The sequence below is a fragment of the Portunus trituberculatus genome, chromosome 24 (genome assembly GCF_017591435.1).
Source record: "Portunus trituberculatus isolate SZX2019 chromosome 24, ASM1759143v1, whole genome shotgun sequence".
Classification (NCBI taxonomy): domain Eukaryota; kingdom Metazoa; phylum Arthropoda; class Malacostraca; order Decapoda; family Portunidae; genus Portunus; species Portunus trituberculatus.
Window position 1 is genome coordinate 16,444,489 of NC_059278.1, and position 26,883 is coordinate 16,471,371.

At 38.0% G+C, this 26,883-nt stretch overlaps 1 protein-coding gene across 4 annotated transcripts; it reads left to right on the top strand.

Annotated features, from left to right (window-relative positions):
- Nucleotides 1-2,865: 2,865 nt before the first annotated feature.
- LOC123508391 (two pore calcium channel protein 1-like) lies at nt 2,866-26,265 on the top strand. Of its 4 annotated transcripts, none has more exons than XM_045262103.1 (21): nt 2,866-2,962; nt 11,292-11,406; nt 13,471-13,637; nt 14,192-14,274; nt 14,684-14,804; nt 15,121-15,249; nt 16,521-16,582; nt 17,595-17,768; nt 18,570-18,671; nt 18,918-19,044; nt 19,741-19,823; nt 19,982-20,100; nt 20,288-20,432; nt 21,510-21,692; nt 22,116-22,180; nt 22,610-22,761; nt 23,100-23,313; nt 23,641-23,731; nt 23,923-24,039; nt 24,339-24,541; nt 24,763-26,265. In XM_045262103.1, the coding sequence occupies exons 2-21, from the start codon at nt 11,298-11,300 to the stop codon at nt 24,912-24,914; spliced, it is 2,598 nt and encodes an 865-aa protein (XP_045118038.1). In that variant the 5' UTR covers nt 2,866-2,962; nt 11,292-11,297; the 3' UTR covers nt 24,915-26,265. The 4 variants fall into 4 exon arrangements, with proteins under 4 accessions (XP_045118038.1, XP_045118037.1, XP_045118036.1 ...); XM_045262102.1 differs by lacking the exon at nt 2,866-2,962 and adding an exon at nt 10,366-10,508; XM_045262101.1 differs by lacking the exon at nt 2,866-2,962 and adding an exon at nt 10,515-10,737.
- The last annotated feature ends 618 nt before the right edge of the window (nt 26,266-26,883 follow it).

The following is a 26,883-nucleotide window of genomic DNA, read 5'->3' on the forward strand; positions in this document are numbered from 1 at the left end:
ACTCCGCGTATGCTTCGTGTCCTGCCCTCGCGCTGGGAATTAGTCATGCTGGCAGTGAGATAGAGAAGCTAGTAAGAACAACGAAATATGGAAATTAATCGTCAGTATCAGTCATTAGTAGAGGATATGAAATTAGTGATTCGAGCTCAGTAAATTGGAGTGAAAAAATTGTAAGGATAGAAAGAGAAAAAGAGAATGAGTCGTCAGTGTTATGAATCAGTAAAGGATAGGAAATTAACTTATTCAAGCTCGGTAAATTGGATAGAGGAAAAATGTAGGAAGAAAAAAAGAAAGATTGAAAAAAAAATGAATTGTCAGTGTTATTAATCAGTAGAGGACAGGAAATTAACTTATTCAAGCTCGGTAAATTGGATAGAAAATAAAAAAAAAAAATTGTAGGAAGAACAGAAGATAGAAAAAGAATGAATCGTTAGTCAGTAATCAGTAAAGGATATGAAATTAACTGATTCAAGCTCGGTAAATTGGAGAGAAAAAAATTTAAGAATGAAAGAAGGATAGAAAAGAATGAATCGTCAGTATTATGAATCAGTAGAGGATAGGAAACTAACGGATTCAAGCTTGATAAATTGGAGAGAGAAAAAAATGTAGGAAGAACAGAAGAAATATAGAAAATGAATGAATCGTCAGTGTTATTAATTAGTAGAGGAGAGGAAATTAACTGAAAAAAACTTGATAAATTGGAAAGAAGAAATAGCAGGAAGAACGAAAGAAAGAAAGAAAGGAATCATCAGTATCAGTAATCAGTAGAAGATAGAAAATTAACTGATAAAAACTTGATAAAACTGTGTCTTATCCTAATGCGTCGAATTAATGATGCTGGTAATTGGATAGAAAGATGATAGGAAGGACGAAAAAAAAGACAGGAATTGAGAAAGTAATCGCCAATATCAATAATCAATAAAGAATAAAAAAAAAAACTAATTAAAAAGATATGAAGAAACTTAGACAAATTCACGGATGGGGATGATGAAGGTGGAAATAGACAGACATACTTCATACAGACTTTATACAGAGACTAGCCACGTTTAGACCGGATGACTTCTTGTAGCTTCCCTTTGTTTTATTAACCCTTTCATTCTGCTTACTATTTGGTGATTTTATACAGCTTCAGAAACTCAAGGGGAGTGAAATAGTGAAGACTGTAGCTATTAATCTTCTGACCTCCCTAGACCCTTCCTAATGTCGCACACAAATCTCGAGGTAAAAATGTGTCCTTGTACTGAAGACTTAAGTTTCCCATGGTATTTATCAAGTTCATGTTTAATTTTAAGTCTAAAGTTACCATATTTTTAGTCTTCATTTGTGTGTATGCGCATGTAGATATGATGATGATGATGATGATTCGGTGTATTTTGAATGGAACCGTTATTTTTATACTTCTTGTGTGTATGTGCGTGTGGTAACCGTTGTTTGTATACTTCATATATGTGTATGTTCATATATAGTAATGATAATTCGGTGTATTTTCAACGGCAGCTTACAAACAGTCTGCTGAAGCTCCATCCAGTCCAGTCCAGGAGTTGGCGTGGGATTGACAGCCTTTTGTATATGCTCCCACTTTTTTGTATGTTTCTTATTCTTCTCTGTGTTCTTTTCTTGGTTTACTTTTTGTCTTTTTTTCCAAATTTCGATCATATGTTCTTTTCTTTTCAATTTCATCCTCTGACAAAGTTCCGAACACTCCATATTATAGGCATACTAACACAGATACATCTTAAGCCTACAGGACCCCGTTTGAGTGTATATGTATGCGTAGGATTGACGTAGGATGCCAAAAGCGAAAGGCACCTGCAGAAGGACACCATCGCCCACGTCCCCCGGAGAGCACAAGCAGGAAGTGGGATGCCTTGGCCTAACCTCAGCTCCCAACAAGGCCATTACCTCGTTGTTTGCTCTCATAACCTTCATATCTACTCCCAAACACAAGGGTCGTTGCTGCTGTCTGTTATGTTGTTGCCTGTAGTGGCGGTGGTGGTGGTAGTGGCGGTGGTGGTGGTGGTGGTGGTAGTGTCCACATGACTATACAGGAAGAGGAGAAAAGGTCACCCCGTTGTAATGAGTTAAGTGTAGTATGTGTGTGTCTGTGTGTGTGTGTGTTCAGAACGAGAGCGACCTTTTTAGAGAGAGAGAGAGAGAGAGAGAGAGAGAGAGAGAGAGAGAGAGAAAGAAACTCACTCAACAAGATCAGGGTGTGGTGTTTGTCTCTTAACACCACCACCACCACCACCACCACCACTACCACCACAACAAACACCATTAACACAATACACCACCACCAGCACCGCCGCCACTGCCACCACCACCACCGCCACTCCCTTTCCCCTCAAGGCCATTTGGAAGAAACTGAGGGGAGGTTCAGACGAAAACCTCCCCTCCCTTCCTTTCCCCTCATCTCTCTCTCTCTCTCTCTCTCTCTCTCTCTCTCTCTCTCTCTCTCTCTCTCTCTCTCTCTCTCTCCTCCATGCCCTTGTGCCCTTCAACTACATCTCTCTCTCTCTCTCTCTCTCTCTCTCTCTCTCTCTCTCTCTCTCTCTCTCTCTCTCTCTCTCTCTCTCTCTCTCTCTCTGGCTCGTGGCCCAGAAACCTTAAGTACGTTAATAAATTTTTGCCTTAATGAAGTACTTTTATCTTCTTCTTCTTCTTCATCTTCTTCTTCTTCTTCTTCTTCTTCTTTCTTCTTCTTCTTGTATCTTCCTCTTCTCTTGTCTTCTTCTTTCTTCCTCTTCTTTCTTTCTTCTTCTTCTATTTCATCATGGATTTGCGTCACTAAAGGCGATGCGCATGTCACGAGAGTTTGTACATTAAATTTTATATACTCATATGATGACGTTCTGGTTTCAGTATTGAGGTTAATCCTTGGCGCATTTCTTCATTACACGGGATCGGTTAGGCAAGAGACCAAGGCAGTGTGTTGCGATAGGACTAATAAACCACATACAAGGTACGTCGAGGTAGTTAGAAGTGAGAAGTGAACGAGAGGGAGAAAGTAAGGAGAGAAAGAAAGAAAGAAGTTATGTTTGGTGAGAGTAATATAGAAGTGTTGTAGGTAAGGAGGAGAAGAAAGGAAGGAAGAGAGAAAGAAAGGATGGAAGAGTGTTTTTAAAGATTAAGTTGAGTTGTTTTGAATTGAGTGAGATTGATAAAGAGATATTTTGGGTAAGGAAGAGAAGGAAGAAAGGAAGGAAGAAAGTTTTTAAGGGTTGTATTGGTTGTGATTAGTGAGATTAATATAGAAGTATCTTGGATAAGGAAGAGAAGGAAGGAAGGAAGGAAGAAAGCAAGGAAGAGAGTTTTTAAGGGTTGAGTTATGCTGGTTAAGATTGGTAAGTTTTATATAGAGGTAGCATAGGTAAGGAAGAGAAGGAAGGAAGGAAAGAAAGCCGGTTTTTAAAAGGCTGAAGTTATGATGGAAGGAAAGAAGGGTGAAGTTATGAAGGAAGAAAGAAGGCTGGTTTTTAAAAGGCTGAAGTTATGATGGAAGGAAAGAATGCTGAAGTTATGAAGGAAGGAATAAAGGCTGGTATTTAGAAGGCTGAAGTTGTGAAAGAAGGAAAGAAGGCTGAAGTTATGATGGAAGGAAAGAAGGCTGAAGTTATGAAGGAAAAAAGAAGGCTGAAGTTATGATAGAAGGAAAGAAGGCTGAAGTTATGATGGAAAGAATGAAGGCTGGTATTTAGAAGGGTGAAGTTATGATATGAGTCAGGTGAGGTTGACATAGAGGTAGATAAAGATAAAGAAAAAGAACAATAGAGGAAAAAAGTACAATCAATAAAGAGAAGAAATATGAATAAAGAAAATAAAGAAAGGATGTGAAAGATTTAGTGTTTGGTCAGATGTAAGATAAGGGTAAGTAAGAATCAAGATAGAAAGAAAGAGAAATAGGTCAAACTACGAATTTATGTAGAAAAAGTAAGAACTAAGAAACAAACAAAAAAAGAAGAAAGAAAAAACAAAACAGACAAGAGAAACAAACAAACAAACAAACAAACACTGATCTTAAAACACGAAAGTTAAAAGGTTGCTTCAATTTAAACGAATAAGTCCCACACACACACACACACACACACACACACACACACACACACACACACACACACACACACACACACACACACACACACACACACACACACACACACACACACACACACACACACACACACACACACACACACACACACACCGCGTAGTGTAGTGGTTAGCACGCTCGACTCACAATCGAGAGGGCCGGGTTCAAGTCCCGGGAACCGGCGAGGCAAATGGACAAGCCTCTTAATGTGTGGCCCCTGTTCACCTAGCAGTAAATAGGTACGGGATGTAAATCGAGGGGTTGTGGCCTCGCTTTCCCGGTGTGTGGAGTGTGTTGTGGTCTCAGTCCTACCCGAAGATCGGTCTATGAGCTCTGAGCTCGCTCCGTAATGGGGAAGACTGGCTGGGTGACTGGCGACCAAGGTGAATTACACACACACACACACACACACACGGTAGCTCAGTGGTTAGAGCGCTGGTTTCACAAGCCAGAGGACCGGGGTTCGATTCCCCTGTCGGGTGGAGATATTTGGGTGTCTCCTTTCACGTGTAGCCCCTGTTCACCTAGCAGTGAGTAGGTACGGGATGTAAATCGAGGAGTTGTGACCTTGTTGTCCCGGTGTGTGGTGTGTGCCTGGTCTCAGGCCTATCCGAAGATCGGAAATAATGAGCTCTGAGCTCGTTCCGTAGGGTAACGTCTGGCTGTCTCGTCAGAGACTGCAGCAGATCAAACAGTGAAACACACACACACACACACACACACACACACACACACACACACACACACACAGCACCTGCCCTCAGCCACACCCTCACTCCTTCACTAATTGAGGGACCCTTGGAACGGCCTCTCTGTACCCCGTAACCTGATTCTCCTCCCCTCACTTCCCCTCACTCCCCCTCCCCTCTTCTAGTTCTCTCCCCTCCCTTCACTTCTTTAAGGCATTCTTCCCTTCCTCCTACTGGCCTTCTCACCTCTCTCTCTCTCTCTCTCTCTCTCTCTCTCTCTCTCTCTCTCTCTCTCTCATGGGTAATTTTACTCTCCCTCATCCTCATCTTTCCTTTCCTCTCGTTTCCTTTTCTCTCCTCTCGTTAGACTTCTTTCATCTCTCTCTCTCTCTCTCTCTCTCTCTCTCTCTCTCTCTCTCTCTCTCTCTCTCTCTCTCTCTCTCTCTTGCCCTCATTCGCTATCTCCTTCCCTTTATCTCTTTCCTCTCTCCCCTCTCCTCCCTCCCCTCGCATCCACTTCTCCCTCTCACTCGTTTTAGACCTATCTCTCTCTCTCTCTCTCTCTCTCTCTCTCTCTCTCTCTCTCTCTCTCTCTGCCCACGGGTACTTGAAAGGAAGAGAGAGAGAGAGAGACTGGCAGCTGTATTAAGCAACACAAGGACTTTCTGTTTCTTATCTGTGTGTGTGTGTGTGTGTGTGTGTGTGTGTGTGTGTGTTTCAGTGAACGTTTCAATTCATGTGTGAGTTTCGCTTCTTCTAATGAACACACACACACACACACACACACACACACACACACACACACACACACACACTGGTCAGTCACAATCAAGCATACAAGGTGATGAGTAACTGTCAAAACTGTCAATTCTAAAGTGCATTTTATGATACTTCTACGCTTCACTATGTTCAAAAGGCTCTATTTGAAGCTTCACGGGTTTTTAAGGGTGTTTTTTTTAACCTCTTCGATACCATGACACATATTCGTATTTATTCTGCTTACTATTTGGTGATTTTATACAGCTTCAGAAACTTAAAGTGGGTGATTAAAATAGTGAATGACCATTAATCTTGTTACCTCTATAGACCCTTCATAATGTAAGTAAAATCGTCTAATCTTACTCAAAACTCATGGTAAAAAATGCATTCCAGTATTGAAGGGGGTTAAGGTTCTAGTAACAGAAGACTGACCATTAATCTTGTGACCTCCATAGACCCTTCATAATGTAAGTAAAATCGTCTAATCTTACTCAAAACTCATGGTAAAAAAGCATTCCAGTATTGAAGGGGGTTAAGGTTCTAGTGACACATTATTACGGTTTTTTATATCGAGAACGGGACAAATTTAATCCTGAGAACCTGACTAATCAATTATGTGGCGTTTGAAAATAGTTTGTGGTGAGAGAGAGGAAAGAGATTCAGAGTTTGGGTCTAGTTTGTAATATTTCGTGTTCCCAGGAGACTTAAGCTTGGAAAATTAACACATATTGCAAAGAAAGCCTTATTAAGAGAGAGAGAGAGAGAGAGAGAGAGAGAGAGAGAGAGAGAGAGAGAGAGAGAGAGAGAGAGAGAGAGACTGACTCCACAAATAATAGCAAAATTTATTAGCTGTTCTCCTAAAACATAGACTGACTCCCATCATCAAAATGCACGATAATAATAATGAGGAGGAGGAAAACGATAACATTATTGATAAAAAAAAAACCACCACCACCACCACCACCACCACCACCATCATCATAATCATCATCATTATCAACACCTACAACAAACTCTGGAACTCCCTACCTGCTTCTGTATTTCCATCCATCTACCTATGACTTGAGTTAATTTAAGAGGAAGCTTTTAAGACATTAATCCCATTCTTTTTGGCTAACTCTCTTTACCCTGCTCGGGGGCTGGCATGTAAGTGAGCCTTTTTTTTGTTAGTCATTTTTGTTGCCCTTGGACAGTTTCCCCCTCTTACATAAAAAAAAAAAAAAGACACTTAACATCCACCAACGTACAACTCGTCTCTCTTCTCCTAACACCGAAAAGAGAAGGAGAAGAAACAGGACGTGGAAGACTGCATTGGATAAGTTAGGTGAGGAAAAGTAAGAATCAAGGAAGAAAGAAAGAAAAGGAAGGAAGAAAAGAAAAGACAAACAACTCAACGATGATAGGAAAAGCAAGGATTGAAAAAAAAAAGATAAGGAAAAAAGGAAAGGAAGGAAAAAAAGAAAAAACTCAAACAAGGAAGATAGGAAAAGCAAGAAATTAAAAAGAAAAAGAAAAGAAAAGAAGGAAAGGATAAAAAAGAAAGAAAAAGAACTCAACGAAAATAGGAAAAGCAAGAAATAAAAAAAACGAAAAGAAAAGAGAAATGAAGAAAGAAAAGGAAAAGAAAAAGAACTCAGCGAAGATAAGAAAAGCAAGAAATGAAAAAGAAAAGAAAGGGAATAAAAGGAAGAAAGCGAAAAAAAAAACAACGAAGATACCAAAAAGCAAGAAAAGAAAAAGAAAAGAAAGGAAAAAAGAAAATAAGAAATAACAATGAAAATAGGAAAAACAAGAATTTAAAAGAGAAAACGAAAAGAGGCGAAGCTAACATCCACCCCCGTCTTCCCGTCCCTAAGCCAGGCCATGTCGTCACGATGAGACCCTGAGCTGTAGTGAGTGACCTTGGTAGTAGCCGTGTTCCTTGCCGCCCTCGTGATAAGCAAGACTGTGACTGGACGGGGTTCAAGGGGTCCGTGGTGTCTTGCGTGGGTTCAACACACTCAAGAGATAGAGATTCCGATTCAGATAGTTTATTGACCACAAAAAAATATATAAATGCAGAAATTAAAAAAAGAGGCTTTGGTCCAAATTAGAATAACTATTCAACTATTTGGTAACCTCATTTAAACCGATAAACACATGCATGTTGTACAAAGCAAATAAAACTCAGTGATATTGCAGAGAGAGAGAGAGAGAGAATTTCCACAGATTTTCTCATTGCCTGTCTAAAATTTTACTTCAATTATCTTTTATTTCCTTCGTTCATTTTCATGACTCTTTATCCCCTCATCTCCGTTTCACTTTGCCCTTTCGATAGTGAGGAAAGAAGTGGCGGGTTTTCAGTGGAAGGTTGTGGGTGTCTGAATGAAGGGAGGGTGTGAATGGTGATTATTGCTGTTTTTGTTGTTGTTGTAAAAGGTAATTTTTTTTTATTATAGTGACTGAAGGAAGTATAGTGTTGTAAGGTTGTGGGGGTCTAAATTTTAGTAGGGGGGGAGGGGGTGAATAAGTGTGAATAAAGTGTTGTTGTTGTTGTTGTTGTTGTAAAAGGTAATGTTTTATTTTATGATAGTGACGTAAGGAAGTATAGTGAAGAGTGTTGTAAGGTTGTGGGTGTCTAAATGTAAGCAGGGTGTGAATAAAGTTTTGTTGTTGTTAGAGAAGGTTGTGTTTTTTTATATGATTATAATGAGTGGATATATAGTGAAGAGTGTTGTTGTTCTTGTCTTTCTTATTGTTGTTGTTGTTGTTGCTGTTGCTGTCAGATATTTTTTTTAATAGTAATGTAAGCATGTCTAATGATGTTCTTCTCTTTGTTGTTGTTGTTGTTGTCATTATTGTTGTTCTTAGAGGAATTAATTATTTTTAAGAGTATTATGAGCACAGGGATGTAAAGCGATCGTGAAAAGGGTGTTGTTTTTGTTGTTGTTCTTGTTGTTATTGTTAGATAAATTAATGCTTTTTTAAGAGTTTTAAGAGCACAATAACGTAAAGAGATTGTGATAAAGGTATTGTTGTAGTTGGTTTTCCTTTTTTGTTGTTGCTAATGTCGCTGTTGTTGTTCTTGCTGATGTTTTTTGTTAGAAAAGAAGCGAATGTTGCAAATTTATGGACACAAGTAAGAAGATTGCAAAGACGGTGTTGTTGTTGTTGTTGTTGTTGTTGTTGTCGTTATTATTATTATTATTATTATTATTGTTATTGTTATTATTATACATGTTTTCATTTCATTAACTCTTATTTTTATTTCCTCGTAAAAGTGTTGCTCTCTCTCTCTCTCTCTCTCTCTCTCTCTCTCTCTCTCTCTCTCTCTCTCTCTCTCTCTCTCTCTCTCTCATATCATTTTGCTAATCTCCCACTTATTATCTTCTGTATTTTCTCTTTCCTTATCTTTTCATATCTCATTGCTGTTTTTCTCCTTTACTCTTGTTTCCTATAACTCGTACGTACCCGAGAGAGAGAGAGAGAGAGAGAGAGAGAGAGAGAGAGAGTAGGGTTCGTGAGGAATGCTATTAAAGATAAGGTTGATAACGGGTTTCGCAAGTGGGAAATTTATTTATTCCTTACATTTACCACCCTCTCTCTCTCTCTCTCTCTCTCTCTCTCTCTCTCTCTCTCTCAGCGTTTTTTTTTTCTCCTTTCAGTTTGTCATCATGTCTGGAAATGGTATGCATTGTTTTCATTTATCTAACTATTCTCTCTCTCTCTCTCTCTCTCTCTCTCTCTCTCTCTCTCTCTCTCTCTCTCTCTCTCTCTCTCTCTCTCTCTCTCTCTCTCTCTCTGTGTGTGTGTGTGTGTGTGTGTGTGTGTGTGTGTGTGTGTGTGTGTGTGTGTAATGATTAATGCAGAAAGTCGCGAGTCTTGCAAGGAGAGGATATGAAAACAACAAGTGATGATGAAGAGATACGGAGGAAAGGAGTGTTAAATGAGACTTGGACAAGGACGATTATGACAGAGAGAGAGAGAGAGAGAGAGAGAGAGAGAGAGAGAGAGAGAGAGAATAATATTCACATTTATGTTTATCTTTGTAATTGTGCAGTCAAGACGCCGCCATATTTGTCACTTTCATCCTCTCTCTCTCTCTCTCTCTCTCTCTCTCTCTCTCTCTCTCTCTCTCTCTCTCTCTCTCTCTCTCTCTCTCCTCCCTTGTTTTTTAGTCTTATTATCTCGTTTTCTTAACATCACAACATGAGAGAGAGAGAGAGAGAGAGAGAGAGAGAGAGAGAGGTTACAGGTCACTCAGACTTTTACAGACCAAACTAAAATTAGGTGTTATGTCCTTGAATATATAAGCAGAGAGAGAGAGAGAGAGAGAGAGAGAGAGAGAACGGCAAACACATGTAAATATATATATATATATATATATATATATATATATATATATATATATATATATATATATATATATATATATATATATATATATATATATATATATATATATATATATATATATATATATACCTACTTTCATGTACCTACTTGTTACATAAATCAATTAATCCATTTTTTCGTTAATTTTTGGAGACATTCATCTTTAGCCACGTTCAAATATTTTCATCATCATCATCATCGTTACATTTTTTTGTTATGTATTTTGTTGCCCATGGCCAGCTTCCCCATTCCATAAAAAAAGTCATCATCATTATCATCATCATCTTCTTCTTCTTCTTCTTCTTCTTCTTCTTCTTCTTCTTCTTCTCTCCTCTCTCTCCTCTCCTCCTCCTCTCTCTCTCTCTCTCTCTCTCTCTCTCTCTCTCTCTCTCTCTCTCTCTCTCTCTCTCTCTCTCTCTCTCTCTCTCTCTCTCTCTCTCTCTCTCTCTCTCTCACATAAAACAATAAAGCAACAGAAAAAGAAACCCCGATAAGAAAACGTGCCCATTTAAGGCCCCCAATCAGCTGATCTCCACACTGCAATCCTGACACATCCAAGACACAACCCTGAGTTATCGAGACACGCCCCCTTCGATGTAAATACGAGGACAACTTGATTTCCCCCTCAGATCCTCCCTTAATACTGTAAATTTAAGGCTCAGGGCTGAAATATGAGCTGAAATGACCAATACTCCCTTGAATTGTTAAAATGAGAGGGTAGATGTCGAAAGATACTGTCAGGGAGTGTTGAAAAGTTCCGATTTGAAGGGAGAAAAGGGAGGTGTTTGTATATTAGTGTGTTTTATGTGTGTGTTTCTGATTTAGGTAAGTTTTTGTGTGTTTTTTGGTGGTTTTTGTGTTGTTTGGTGTTTTGGGTGTGTGTTCCTGTGTGTTGTATTTTGTATACGTAATGGAAATTGGTAAAAAGTGAATATCCATTTTGTTTCTAATTCTTGTTTCTCTCTCTCTCTCTCTCTCTCTCTCTCTCTCTCTCTCTCTCTCTCTCTCTCTCTCTCTCTCTCTCTCCAAGCAGGTTCTTTTCCACTTTTTCTTTCATGTCTAATTTATTCTCTCACTTATTCCATGCAATATCAAAGGTTCTTTCCTTTTTGTCCTAATAAGTTACTCTCTCACTCTCTCTCTCTCTCTCTCTCTCTCTCTCTCTCTCTCTCTCTCTCTCTCTCTCTCTCTCAATTAGGTTAGGTTAAGTTATGTGTAGATTAAAGTAGTTTATTCACTTCCATTCCTAATTAATACATCATGCACGGTACAATTTGAAAAGCATGTCACTTGGAAACACACAAAGTTGATAGACTGAGGCACAAAAATATCCTTTGGAGTAACACAGCATGCCGTCACTCATTTGTGTTGTCCCACAGGCGAACATGGAGACTGTGATGGAGAACAGCGACACCCTAGAGGAGGTGATCAGCTGCAACGACTCCTGCCCCAACACTCAAGACACCGCAGCTCCCATCACCAAGCCATCCAATGGTGAGCAGGGCGACTATTACTCTTTTCCTGGTGTTTTATGGCTTTTTACATTGAGATTTTGTGTTGTGATTGGTTTTTGTGACTGTTATCCTCTTCAGTACCATGATGTGTTTTCATATTCCTTCTACTTACTATTTGGTGATTTTATACAGCTTCAAAAACGTATGTGGGGATTAAAATAGTGAAGATCGTGGCCATTAATCTTCTGACTTCCATAGACCCTTCCTAATGTCACTAACAATGGTCTAATCATACATAAATCTCAAGATGAAAATGTACACCAATATTGAAGGTGGTAAAGACGCCACTCAAATCTAACGTCCATTCTGAAACGCTTCATTCACTACATTCAAAAGGTTCTATGTGAAGCTTTTTTAAGGATGCTTTTTAACTATTTGATACTTATTCTGCTTACTATTTGGTGATTTTATACAGCTTCAGAAACGTATGTGGAGATTAAAATAGTGAAGATCGTGGCCATTAATCTTCTGACTTCCATAGACCCTTCCTAATGTCACTAACAATGGTCTAATCATACATAAATCTCAAGATGAAAATGTACACCAGTATTGAAGGTGGTAAAGACACCACTCAAATCTAACGTCTATTCTGAAACGCTTCATTCGCTACGTTCAAAAGGCTCTGTTTGAAGCTTTTTTAAGGGTGCTTTTTAACTAATTCATACTTATTCTGCTTACTATTTGGTGATTTTATACAGCTTCAGAAACTTATGTGGAGATTAAAATAGTGAAGATGGTGGCCATTAATCTTCTGACCTCCATAGACCCTTCCTAATGTCACTAACAATGGTCTAATCATACATAAATCTCAGGTAAAAATGTGCACCAGTATTGAAGGTGGTAAAGACGCCACTCAAATCTAACGTCCATTCTGAAACGCTTCATTCACTACGTTCAAAAGGCTCTGTTTGAAGCTTTTTTAAGGGTGCTTTTTAACTAATTCATACTTATTCTGCTTACTATTTGGTGATTTTATACAGCTTCAAAACTTATGTGGGGATTAAAATAGTGAAGATCGTGGCCATTAATCTTCTGACCACCGTTCACCCTTTCTAATGTTAATTTTATCATCTAATCATACCAAAAATTCATGATAAAAAATGTGTTCCAGTACTGAAGAGGGGTTAAGCTTTCTAGTTTGTGGTGTAATGCTTTTTTATTCCTTTTTGTTTTATTTCAGGTTTTTTTCTAATTTGCATTGAAATTCCACATTATGTTTATTAGTGAGTGTTTGATTTTTGTGTTTGCATTTCAATTTTTTTTATCTATTTATTCATTTTATTTATTTATTTTATTTTATCTTAGTTTTTTTAACTTTATTTATTTATTTATTTATCATTATTGTTATTTTTTATTTTTTACTTTTTATTTATTTATTTATTCATTTATTTATTTATTTATTTATTATTTTTTTATTTATTTATTTTATTTTATTTTTTTTTTTTTTTTTTGCATTCAGATTTTGTGTTATATTTAGTAGTGAGTGATAGTTTTTTTTGCTGTAAACTTTCTAAATTGTCATCTTGGTGAAATGCTATTTATTTCTTTTCATTTGCATTTCTACAATTTTAGAGATATTTTCCTTATTTTTACATTTTTTCTATATTAAATTTGATAACGTGTGATTGTTTTATGTTTCTTTAAGCTTCCTAATTTGCTGTCGTGATGAGTTACTTATTCACTTTCGTTTATATTTCAGAGGCGGTTTTTCTATTTTTGCATTTTTTTTATTATATTTGATAACGAATGATTAGTTTTTTTTTGTTTCTATAAGTTTCCTAACTTGTCGTCTTGGTGAAGCATTGCATATTCTTTTCGTTTCATTTCATATTTTTTAAAGTTTTTCCATAGAGATTCTGTATTGTATTTGATTGTGAGTAACTGCTTCTGTTACTACTATAAGCTTGGTGAAGTGTTGTGAAGGGTTTTTTCTATCTTTGCATTTTTTTGTATTATGAATGATAGTGAGTGATTGTGTTCATTACTACAAGCTTCCAGTCATTCCTTCAGTTTCATTTAATTCTCTTGAACATTTCCACTTCAGTCCAGCACAGAAGAAACTCGTCCCTTCAGCTGCGCAAAGGCTCCCTGAACCAAGATTCGGCCCCCATCAGCGTTGTGTACAGGCCGAGGGAAGGGAGCATTCAGCTGAACAATGTGTCCGATGGAGCGACAAGCATTGACTCCTCGGACCCTCCCATCTCAGACCTGGTGGGTGCTGATGTTAGTTAAGCCACTGGTGTTGACTGGTTGACTGTGTGCTGAGTTACATTAAAGGCAGAATGGTGCTTGAGTGCTAATCTTGTCCTGCTGTTGTGTCCTTTAGTTAATATTATTCTGACCCTTCATGTGCTTATTGTATTTATGTGTTATACCTTCAAGTTTTTTTAAGGATAGTTATTAAATTATGCATGAGTTACGTCGCAGGTTTACAGAATGGTGATGAATTAATGGTCTTGTCTAGGTCTTCTTTTTCAAGTGGTAATATCTGTCCCTCATATATTTTTCATATTTTTAGGTTAGACTTAAAAATACCTGACAATAATGATCTATTCCTACACTCCAATCTGCCTTTCCAAAGATGAAGGACACCCAAGATACCAAGATGTTTGTGCATTCGCATTCATAGTGGTATTAACAAGTACTTCCTTATATTGTAGCCTCTGGACTTCTGCACAGGCAAGAACTAATCCTTTACCAACCACACTGGTAGTTGTGCATCATGGTAGCAGTAATTGTAATGATGCTGCCTTATTTTCCCTCAGAATTTGCTCCTTGCTGCAACGTATGTGGAAGATTCCCTAGATGGCAGACACTCAGACTTCAAAGTATCTGAGAGGCATCTGAAGTGAGTTAATGCTGTGTGCTTCTCTTACTGAACTGGTTGTGGGTGTAGCAGTATATTGTATTTCTTTCACTTAAGGAAATGATTCACACCAAAATTAATTGTTATGGTTAGGATTTATATGTAGACAAGTAATATTAGACATGTATACAGCAGCCACTTCTTCACTGAAAGATAACAAACAGCTGGTGGGTATCAGATTGGTTAAGCCTTTCACTGCTAGTCACTCTTTCTTTAATCATTTACAACTTTTAATGGATTTAATTTTAGTATGAGCCTTTCTGAATATACATACCTTTAAATACATAACATAGCAAAGATGAAACTAACCTCACATCCTTTCTTTATGTTGCTCCAAACAATTCATTACAGTGGTGACAATCTTAACACAAAACTACTATTTCATCCTCAGACTGTATCGCTTGTACCAGAACAAGTGGGGACAAGTGATGCTGTATGTGTTCCTTGTGATGCATCTGTGCCTGGCCTTGTTTGAGAGCCCTGCTGTGCCTGGCCTTGAGATGAGCTACTGGGTAAGCTGGTCACCTCAGCACTGATCAATTAATGCAATATATCACTAGTTTAAGAACAGGAAGTGCAGAAAATATAAGATCAAGAAATATATTACCCCTCCCAGGAATATCAGGAAGTAGAAGCCCAAGATGCATTTGATATCCTTGTAATTTCAAATGTTTAGCCTCGATATTGCAATAGGAGTTGACATTAATGGATTTTCTAGTAAGTGTCATCACCTTGTAAGTGTTTGGGGTCATCATGTACTGCTGAGATGTCTGAATAATGACAGAAGGTACTCAGGACTTGAATGACATTTATCTTTCAATCTTGCAGGTAACAATGCTCATGGAAACGGGGATTCTGATCTTCTACATGTTCCGAGTGACACACATAAGCATCTTCACTCCCCTGACAAGGTTTTGGTCAGACACTAAAAATATTCTCATTCTTGTGTTAATTGGGGTAAGCATCTTCTGGTTCCCATGTTTGTGCACTTGCTGTTGATGCAGTTAATTTATGCTAATGAATCCCACTTATCTGCTTTCTGGACTGAATCTGGCTTAGAACTCAGTAAGTCATCACTGTGTATGGCTATTTTTGTTTATTTTTAGCATGATATCTGGAAATTTTTACTTACATCACTTGAGAAACCCATAATGTTTTGCTCTTTCATCCCTGCATGTTTTGAAATTCAGTACATGCAGTATACATTATTTACCTCCTTTTTTCACATGTATTTTTTTTTATATGGAATGCTCATTGTGTTGCTAACCCTTACTGTTTATGAGTTACATACTTAATATAATCAAAGTATAATGCACTTTCCACTATCTGAATACACAATCATTAATCCAAGACTCATGGAGATCTTAAGAATATGTATGGAATTTCGTGCTGATGTATTGATGTTTGAAATGAAGTAGAGTTCTAACCACTAACACATCACATACACCACCTCTGTATGGCAGGACAAGACAGCACACTCTTGTATCATTACACTTATATAAAGACACCCATGGAAAACTTAATCTCCTCACCATTGCCAGAGATTCATGATGTAGTTGTTGTGGTGATGCAGTAGTGTGGCTGGAGAGGAACATTAAGACATTCCTGGAACTCATCTGGCATAACAATTTGACAGACACTTACCTTTTATAGTAGTTTACAGGAGTGGTGTATTGGCAGGCACTTTCTCCGTTCATTTTGTTCACCTGATCAGTCTTTGTCATATGTCAAAGTAAAGATATATATAGTATTGCATTTCCTATTGGTAAAAAAAAAGGAAGCAAATCAAGAACTACCAGAATTAATAGATAGAAAACAGCTAACTACCTTGGCTCACATATTAAAAGATTCTTATGGCACTTTAACAGTCTCATATTAGTTAAGCAAATGTGTGAGGGTGAGGAAACACTGGATGAGTCTTTGTTTCTCTAACATTTTGACAATTTTCTGAAGAGAGACTGTGGGGGATTGTTCACCAAGACCTTAGAGAAAATAAGATCCCCAGCTTTCCCCTGTGTTTTCTCCCCACCACAGTGCACACAAGTAGCCATGTGTGAGGTGCTGTAGTTGTGTTCATTAACCTTAACTTGTATGCTTTATTTTTAGTGCTTGATTTTGACAGGTATTTTGATGTTTTTATTAATTTGACTGACTTTTTATTTCTCTATCCTTGGCTGACTTTTTTACTGCTTGCTTGGTGCAGAGAATAATATATGATGTATTTGCAGATTACCTTTTTAGATATGGTAATATATATTGGACTAACAGAGAGTGGAATCTATAGCGTACGGTAAGTTGGCATCATGTTACTATTTTGTTTGTCTTTGTTGTCTCTACCTGTCTGTTGCTGGAGGCTTGAGTCCACTGGTTGGTGTACACTGTGTCTGCATGATCTGGCTCTACATGTGGTGGTGGTTCCTATACGTTACTCTATGCATGATGTGAGCAGGTATTGGAAGGCATGAACAGATCAAACTGACATAAGAGAGGCTTTGAATGATTAACTAATGTCAGATGCTTCGTATTGTGTTTTGTACTGATGTTCACTGGGATAACCAAATTACATTGTTAGTTTTTTTACGATGGATTTCAATAATCTTACACACTCATAAATTGATATAAAAGATTTTAATTGATAACTTTTGCAGTAAGATGTTTCATATGATGTCTTTTTGGGAACTAAATTGCATTGTATAATCTTGATCAATAGTCCCATTCACTGTGTTGAGTCTTGGCTGAGTGTTGCTCTGACCTGGTGATGGTCTTATAAAACATGGCAACTGACAGAGTCCATACAGATCAGGGAAGTTAAGATTGGGTGAGATTGCAAAACACAGTGGAAGTGAGTGTGAAAGGTTAATTGATTACATGGAAAGTGGTAGAGGGTCTTTATCACTTACATTCCTCCCCAGAACAGAATAAAGGAAAGAGAATTGAAAGAAAAAAACTACACAACAAAAACCAAACTTCCACATTATATTTCTGAAGATATGCGCTGCTTTTATTTGTTTCTTCCAGACTCAGATGTTCTTTAGAAGATTTATTTTTATTGGTTTCCTTTCCTTTTGTTTTGTTTGTCACTCCTGTCTGTCTCTCTCATGTACATAGACTGCTGAAGGTGGTCATATGTCATACACACAGTAATATATCATGTCTATAATACAGGAATCTAACAGTAAAGGAACAAATCAAGAACAAAAGAATGATGAATGAAAGTTTAATGAAAATATGAATAAACTGAATAGGGAAAATAATGTAAAGGAGAGATAAGCATTGAGTTCTGACACATTTACCCTCTTCAGGTGGTCAAGAGCTCTGCGTCCCCTGTTTGCCGTCAACTTCCCTGAGCTGCGGCAGATTAGGCGAGCATTTCGTAACCTGCGGCGAACTCTCCCTGATGTGGTTAATGTCTTGTTCCTCTTCTTCTTCAGCCTGGCCATTTTTGCTCTCATGGCCTACAAGTTGTTTGGTGGACGGTGAGGAACTGCTGATTTCATGTTTAAACTTGCCGTACTACTCCTCTAAGTTTCATAATACAGGTAACTCTCAATTTACACGATAGATGTGTTCCAATAGGCATCATGTATTTCAAAATTTGCATAATACAAACTTGTAATTCTCATAAGAAACAACAGATAGTAGGGGGGGATGCGGGATGTGGTCCAAATCACGTATAAGCAAACTGATCGCGCAAATTTAAATAATTATAATATTTTTTCAGCCACGTATTAACAAAAATGCGTAAATTAAACACGTGTAAATCAAGAGTTACCTGTATCTTATTTTCATGATATTTGAGTGTTATGGTATACAAGTTTCATGGTTTCTGAGTTACATGGTGTCTAAGTTTCACAGTATCCAAGTGTCATGGTATCTGATTTTCACACTTTCTGAGTTTCATAGTATCCAGGTTTATTGATCCTAGAGTTTAGAGTTTTGAGAAGAAAGCAAGCATAAAACTCAAATGTAATGTACTTTGAAATATCATGTTTAATGCAAAATGTCTTTATTTTGTGTATGTGCTTTTTAAATTCATCTTCAGCCTTATTTTGATCTTGTTATCTTGCACTGCCTCTAAAACAGAAAATTAAGGACTTTTTACTTCACTTTGAGTAAAATGTGATTAAATATATGTTCATGCACTGCATATACTAAACATACAATCTATTTACATTCGCTATGCTACACTGTTTTTATTCTATATATCTCACATTAACCACGTGACCTTTTACTGATATGTTTTCCTGGTTATGAATCTTGCTGCCTGACTGTTACAGAGATCTGAAGTGGGTGGATGGAAGACCCTACTTTGATTCCTACTGGGACAGCATATTTGACCTGTATGTCCTGGTCACCACTGCCAACAACCCTGACGTCATGTAAGAAACCATCATCACTATAAATACTATACATTGGGTCCTCAGTGTCAGTGAGTGGTATAGTGATATGATAAGTGACACTAGCAAAATTCTCACCATCAGTAATTAGGATTGAACTGTAAATAATAAGTTCACGTTTTAAAAGAAGATAAAAAGGCATTAGTCCTCAGATACAGTGGATAATGGGATTGACTCAGTAATCAAGTTGTCATCACCTTTTTTTTTTTTTTTTTTTTTTTTTTCTAGGATGCCGGCATTTGACATCTCCACCTACTATGTGATCTTCTTCGTGGTGTTCCTGGTGATCTGCTTCTTTATCTACATGAACATCATCCTTGCTGTCATCTATAACAACTACAGGAAGCACCTCAAAGTAAGTGCTCATCTGTTTCAGCACTGCCACAGGTGGGAACAACTCTCAAAGCACCATTTCTTTCATCAGAGGTCACATTGCCTCAGTAGCTATTGTATATTATAGCTCGTAAGTTGATCTGGTACATTAGTCGACTTCTATAATTTGACCCCAAAATTTTGTACTGTAGCTTTACCTTGCAGAAAAAGTTAACCCTCCCAAACTATTACTTAGTCTTGCACAGTGAGTCACTAAGTACTGGGTTGTAAATTAAGTGTTATTTACAGTAAAATAAACAAAGCAATTCAAGCAAATTGAAAACACCACCATAAACACCAAACACATCCATCATCTTATTCTCTCCCACCACATCTTCATTTCTTTATCATAACTCTTCTTCTGCTCCACTTTTGTCTGCTTCTCCTCATTCTCCTTTACCATAATTCATATTTCAGTACTTTCATTCTCCCTGTCTGTCCCTCTTTACCACCATAGCAGTTTGGCATCATTAGCAGTCACAGAAAGTGCCTACACCCTGACCAGCTAGCTCATTGTGGTGAACTTTCATCCGAAAGATATCAACATGCACCTGGATTGGCCTTGCTACATGTTAAGCAATGCATGAAGACTGAATGACAAAGTATATATGGTTTCTGTTACTCTTATGTTATGACTGCACTACATATGAGAGAAATTAGAAGTCTCGTCCATCCACAGAATGAGGTGAGGAAATCTGTATACAGCAAACGTCAGCAGCTCAGCAAGGCATTTGAGATCCTCGCCTCTAATCTCAGAAACAAGTGAGTCATGCTGCCTTGAGACTCTTTTTGATTGTGAGCTGTGAGAAAAACTTAAGGCTCAAGGATGAAAACTAGAGTGAAAAAGATATTAAGCTCATCTATGTGTTTTGAGGAATAGTTTACTGCTGATGCTTTTCTATTCAAACTTCTTCCCTCAGACGAGTGGTGACAAGAACAAGGTTTGTGCAGCTGATGAAGTTTCTGGATGATAAGAAGAATCCAACGCTCATCAACGTTCTGTGGATTGTGCTGGACTCAGATGGCTCAGATTACTTGGGTGTGTATGAAAGTAACAATAGTGGTAGTAGTAGTAGTAATAGTAGTAGTAGTAGTAGTAGTAGTAGTAGTTAATGGTAGTAAGGATAAGTGTTATAATGTATGTTGCTATGTTACACAGATTATTTCGAAGACCAAAAGAAAGGACACAGGAATATCTCACTGAATTTAATCTTTTGTTGGGGCAGAGAAAGGTGAATTCCTCAAGCTTGCAGACTTGCTGAATGTGGAGGTGTCTGAGGTGGTGGACCGAACTACACTGATTGGCCACTACTTGCCCACACTCTACAACTCCAAGCCATCAAAAATGATCTGTGCTATAGTGAAGAACAGGTAAGGATTTCTCTCTTTGCTTTTATTTCAAGTTAGGAATGCTTTGTTATGATGTGAGACTTGTTGATATGTAGTAGTTCTCTATGTTGCACCATCTGGTTTTCATGTACTATTAGACAGAATACAAGGTAGATATGAGTAGGGAGGCGGTGGCATAGTGGATAAGGTGGTGAGCGTGGGATCGAGCAGACGTCCACGCATAAGTTGGAATCCCACCACGTACAGCCTTAAAACACTTTGCCATTTGTCGAGTAGTTTAAAGTTACCTACACATCACCATGATACCCAGGTTCTAGGTGGTTACACTCAAGATGAGCTTGAGCCGTGATATGGGCCCTAATATGGGTACCACTATAAATAAAATTGCCTGCACCATTAATGGGCAGAAGCTGAACAGCACTTCCCATACACTCTTCAAGTGTGCCTACAGGCGCTATAGGCCTTACCGTTAAAAAAAAAAAAAAAAAAAAAAAAAGCTGGCTGAGACAAGAACCAAGTACCAACCACTGTAAAATGGAATTAAAAATGTACTCTATTCTAGAATTTACTACATCTTAGAAGTAACATTGTGATTATATCAATATTGTGCATGCAGCTGATGTTCATTAATCATTGATTAATGTTGTTTCAGAGATTTAAAGAAACTTATTGAATAAAATACATTTTTAGCTTCATTTCACAGTGTTTGGTGATTGGCCCCTTGTTGATGCCAGCTACTCACATCATGTCTGGCTGGCTTAGGATATCAACATCAAATTTTGCTTCTAATCAGCCTGGAACTTAGATCTTCCTGGCCTGGAGCCAAATGTGCAGAGTCCTCCACCACCAGTCCACTCACATGAACCTCTGGATTATCCCTAGACTCTTCAAATTTAGATAATCATTTTGGCTCTTTTCTTTGGGTACTGGCACCTCAGTGGGCTTTTTATCTAAGGCATTTTTTGCTCTTTACCAGCATTCATCTTATACAGAAGAAAAAGAGATACCATAATTTGTATAGTATTTTTCCTGGCTTTACTTTCTTACTTCAGAGTGAAACAAACTGTACATATTTTGAATGTCCCTTACTTGTTTCAGATTCTTTGGTATTTTCTTTGACATCCTGACACTGGTGAATGCGGTGGTGATTGGCATCGCTAACAACGACGACACATGGGATGACGCGGCAGAGTGGGTCTTCCTCTCTCTCTTCATGCTGGAAATATTCTTGAAGCTTTATGTCTTCGGTGCCCGCCGCTTCTTCAAAAAAGTGTGGAATGTGTGAGTGTGGCTACATTCACCATAACTTTTATCATTTTGTTTAACATTATTATTTTGGGAATTTAGCAAAGGAATGAGTGTTATTTCAGGCAAATTTTATGATTGGTTGTTTGGAGGAATAAAGTAGCTATCTGTGATCCATGTTCCCTTCACCACACACCTCCAACTTGTCGCAGTATCCTCACAGTTACTCTCTTTTTTAATTGGACAGTTCATGTGTTTGGAGTGAAAGCTTCTTGTTGCTTCCCTCACATGCACTTTACTGACAGGGAATAGGTTGAAATTTATTAGCCTTAACCTTGGGAGCTTCCTTTCCTATCTTTCTATACTTTGTCTTTGCACTTTGAATACATGAGGCACTTGCATTTAAAGCTGTGTATGAGGAATGAGATACTATTTGATGAATGCCTTTTGTGCTTTCAGGTTTGATTTTGTTGTGATTGGTGCAGCGTTCATCATGGGAGTCGTGGAGGCTGTAATGGCTGATGGTGAGTGTGTTCAGTATTACTCTTATTGTTCATCTCCATTATGTTCTTGCTATTAGTTTCTTAAGTCCTTTAATTTGCTGAACATCTTAAAAATAAACTGGGAATCCAACATGGTCAATAAACTTTCTATTTATCTGTCTGTAGAGAAGGATTAGTTTTGATGTGTTCAGTGTAATATTGTTGAATCACTCTTGTTATTAGAACCATGCTGTGTATTGTGGTCAAGAAATATATATATCAATCTATCTTTCCTCTCTGTAGAGGAAAATTAATCATTTGTCAGTCAACAAAATATCTGTCTACCCATCGATCTATAGAGGAGAAAAGCTATTTGTTAGTAAAATATCTGTGTATCTGTCTGATTTATTTGTAGAAGAGGAGAATCATCTGTCTATCATCAGAATGTTTATCCATCTGTCTTGTGTACAGAGCAGGAGAGTCGTCTGTCCTTGGATGTGCTGCTGGTGCTTCGTGTGCTGCGTCTCGTCAAGATCATCGGCAGTGTCAATCGCTTCAAGGTCATTGTGCACACCATCACGAAGATCCTCCCTTCCCTTCTCACCTACGGGGCTGTCATGCTGGTACGTTCAGCCTGTGTACTGAAGTTTGTGTATCTATGTAACCAGGCCATCAGTCCCACACTCACAGACTCACTTACTTAAGAATGATCTATCTATTTATATACCAAGTCAGCAGTCCCAGACAAAACATCACACTCACAGATTCATCATTCACACTCTTAATGTTATCTTTTGCTGTGCTACATTGAAGTAATCTCGTCATTAGACTGTTCTGTTCATATAATTCAGTGTGTTAATATCCTGACTGTCTCTGATTTCACATAGTCTTCAGGTGTTTTAAAGACATGATGTAATGTGGAAATGAAGCCAGACTGCCCCTGATTACACTTAACCCGCAGGTGTTTTACTATATCTTTGCCATTGTGGGGATGGAAGCGTTTCAAGGGCTGGTGCGGTTCTCAGGCTACACCGCAGGCTCTGAACTCTACTGCGGGAATGAGAAGCTGCAGAACTCAGACTTCTGGCGAGACCACTACTGCAACAATAACTTCAATGACGTCATCCATGCCTTCATTGTTCTCTTTGAGCTCACAGTCGTCAACCAGTGGCATGATATCCTTTTTATACAAGTTTAAGCACCGTACGAGACTCTCAGATATAGTGTTTGATATCTGAAGATTGGTTTTAGGTGTTATGTTTATAAGTTTGTGCAACCCAAATTACTCAAGTATGAAGTTTGTTATTTCAAGATTGGCTTTAGGTGGCAATGTTTTTCTGTAGTAACATCAAAATTAAACTTGACAGAACACTGCTTAATGGTCAGGAAATAGTTAATGATATACAAAGTCCCGCCTCTTTTTTTGTTCACAGTTATTGGTACCATGATCTGCACAACCAATGTCATTCACATAATACTTTGCCTCCTTAACTGACGCTCACTTATTGCCTATGGTTATGCCACTGTGACTGACCCCTGGGCAAGGCTCTACTTCATCCTCTTCCACCTCACTTGTGTCATTGTGGTTCTCAAGTAAGATATTCTTCAGTTTTCATTAAAATTTTCATTTATTTATTGACTGATTAACATTTTAGACCACACTTGTTTTACTTATGTCATGTGGCTTTGCTTTTTTAATTCTTTGTAACAGCATCTTTGCATACCCAACACATGCCTTTCCTACCTACTACTCTTGCTTGTATTGAGTCACAGTGTCCCTGCAGCATCTTCACAGCCTTTGTCCTGGAGGTGTTCATCCTGGAGTACACGGCCAGCTGTCAGGGTTATCTGGAGAGTCAGATGGAGAAGAAGATTCAAGAAATGGGACTCAGCTTCAGAAAGTAAGGATGAAAATCACACTTAAACATAAATCATTGTTGTATTATTTCTAATGGAAAATCTACCAAAAAAACATAAGAACCTAAGAAAATGAGGGAAGATGCAATAAGCCAACAGGTCTATATGTGGCAGTCCCAGTTTGAACCAAATCTATCTCTTTCCACTTGTCATCCACATCTGTAGGTTTGTCTAATGTTTTAGAGCCTCTTAATAACTCAGTACTAATAACCTGATTACGGAGTCTATTCTGGTCATCTGCCACTCCAGAAACCAGATTCTTATACTGTTATTTCATCGCTAGGAAGAGGCCGAGAGCCATGTCGACCGTGAGTAATGAAAACCTGGTGGTGTCCGATAGTTCAGAGTCTGAGGAGGAGACAGAATCAGCACCTCACCCTCCAACAGTAGAGGTTGATGGAGGAATATCCCCAGGAGTTTCACAGTTCTATGCTTCAGGCATTGATATCTCTTCAGAAACAGATGTCCGCTTTCACATCTCAAAAAGTGAGTGTCATTGTTGTCTAGTTGGCATTAGGTCTTGCTATACACAAGATAATTAAGGAAAGGTTGTACTACATATTCTTCAAGAGTGAGGCATGTGGAGTGAATAGTAACTTCAAAGTGCAATTTCTCTTTGGTCTAAGTTGTATCATTTTTTGGTATATGTATATGAGACTTATAGATCAACATCCCCATGGTGTTCAAAATAATGCTCTATTCATCAGGATTGAAGAACACGGAGATCCTGCTGCAGAAGATGTTTGAGAAGGAGCTGAGCACTCATGACTTGGGACCAAACATTGAGAGTCTGGACCAGGATCTTCAGGATGAGCATGCATACCTGGTCAGTCAGAACCACACACTATGGAGCCTCTGATGCTGCTGCTGCTGCTGTGGTGTGATACCCTCAAGGATGCTGCTGTGAAGCCATCCTGCCCTTGAGGTGTTGGGTTGTGTTTGGTAGGTCTGTCAGTATCTGCAGGAGGGTGCATTTGTGAACAGTTGCTAAAGTTCAGATCTGAGTTGATAAGTCATCATTGTCTTGATGTCTTCCATAAAGTGCTCATCCTATTTGTGGTAATTTAACTGGAGACTTTTATATATCTGCCTTTCTTCATCTCTCAGGTGAACAAATTGAATATGTAGACAAATATCTAGGTGTGTACAAACCAGACTCATGTCTCCAGAGTTGTATGGCTGAGATATGGTATCAGTATACAAACATATAGATATGAGACAAGATATTGATATGCAAACATACAAATATTGAATGAGTGATAGATATACGTACACATCTTTGGCAGCTTTACCGGCAGCACATCTCACCTAATAAAGCATCTTGTGCATAAATCAAACGGGTAATTTAAAAGTCTTAAGGTAGAAACATTATTATTTTAGGGAGGCTGTTTTAAGGGAGGAAAGACAGCACTTGTGAGATGTTATGGCTAAAGATTCTGTGTTCATTTTTTCTACTTCTTCCATTCAACTGTAGATCTGAAAATATAACTGAATAGATATTAGTCTTCCTTGCAGGGAAAGATCTTCCCTCAGCCAGTGTGGTAAATGTATATCTGAATACTTGAGTCTTGTGATAATTTATTCTGCTCTGTTGATATTACTGTGTGAATGGAAAGTTTAAGAATGCATCAAGTTTTATCAAGTAGTTTAGTAATGTTACTATTCTCAATAATATATGTATAATTTATATTGATCTTGTATTTAACATATTTAAAGTACAACATGTAGAGGACTACATGAGTGGAGCTGTGGCAAAGGAAGCCCTTGTCCTCGATAGCAGACACTGTATCTGAAAGTCATAATTTATTTCCTATATAACATGAATGCATGAATGATTCTGTAGTTGTAGTATTTCTAAGATGTTAATTCCATAATTAGGGAAAGTATTTAACCATTTAAATATTTCAACATTTAATATAGATCTTTGAAACTTAATTAGATTTTATATGTAGTAAGTTTTGATATGTTTGTGCCATGTTATAAGAATTAATTTCAGAAATTTTAATTGTTATGCATAGAGAATAAGTTTTCTGCTGGTGGAGATTGTTAGATATTAGTCATTACCAAAGACTTAAAGCACCTGAACATAATGTAGACTAATTGAAACTATGAGTCAAAGATATCTTTAGTAATAAGAATTACTGTCTTTCAAGCTCATGTCTTGTGGAGATTTTATGGGTGATGATCATTATTAAATCTGTTGTCTAAAACAAATTCTGTCCCTGCTCAACACCCTCCCCCAGAACACAACACTGCTCAGTCCTCATTTACACAAGTCTCCCTTCTCATATGAGACAGAAGATGGCACTTTGTTTCCTGAGACTTTGGTGTGAGACAACTTTGATTAAGTAAAGCTTCAGTAGATGGAATTATCACCTTACTCCAGAATCAAATGGAATCTTGAACTCACTGTGTTTCTCTAGGCTTCTGAAGATGAGTGTGTGAAGAAATAGGAAAACACACACACTCATCCCCTTTAGAATGGAAGAAATGGCAAGACTAAACACACAAGACATAGTAGTAAAATGGGCTCGGTGTTTTCTAAAGGGGCAAGTTCATCTGATATTAATTTGCCAGCCGGTTCACTTGATCACTTGGGCTTGTGTGGCTCTATTGGTGAAGGTTGTGCGAGGGGTTATCAAGGATCAAAGGAGTTGGTAAGGACAGTCAAGTGGTGCATTGATATACAAGTGACAGAGTGATAAGGCAGTGCGACTCCATGCCTGCATTATTACAACTGCCCCTGAGATCAAAGCAGAAGTGAAGTTTATACATCAAGTTAATGATCATATAAATAAGTACTCTATCCTGCTCCTTCTCTCTATGAA

What these genes read in the sequence shown, in the direction of transcription:
- LOC123508391 (XM_045262103.1), top strand. Translation starts at nt 11,298, where the DNA reads ATGGAGACTGTGATGGAGAACAGCGACACCCTAGAGGAGGTGATCAGC. An exon ending in TCATTCTTGTGTTAATTGGG is followed by an intron (nt 15,250 to 16,520) that starts GTAAGCATCTTC and finishes ATGTATTTGCAG; the next exon opens with ATTACCTTTTTAGATATGGT. An exon ending in TTCAAAAAAGTGTGGAATGT is followed by an intron (nt 21,693 to 22,115) that starts GTGAGTGTGGCT and finishes TTGTGCTTTCAG; the next exon opens with GTTTGATTTTGTTGTGATTG.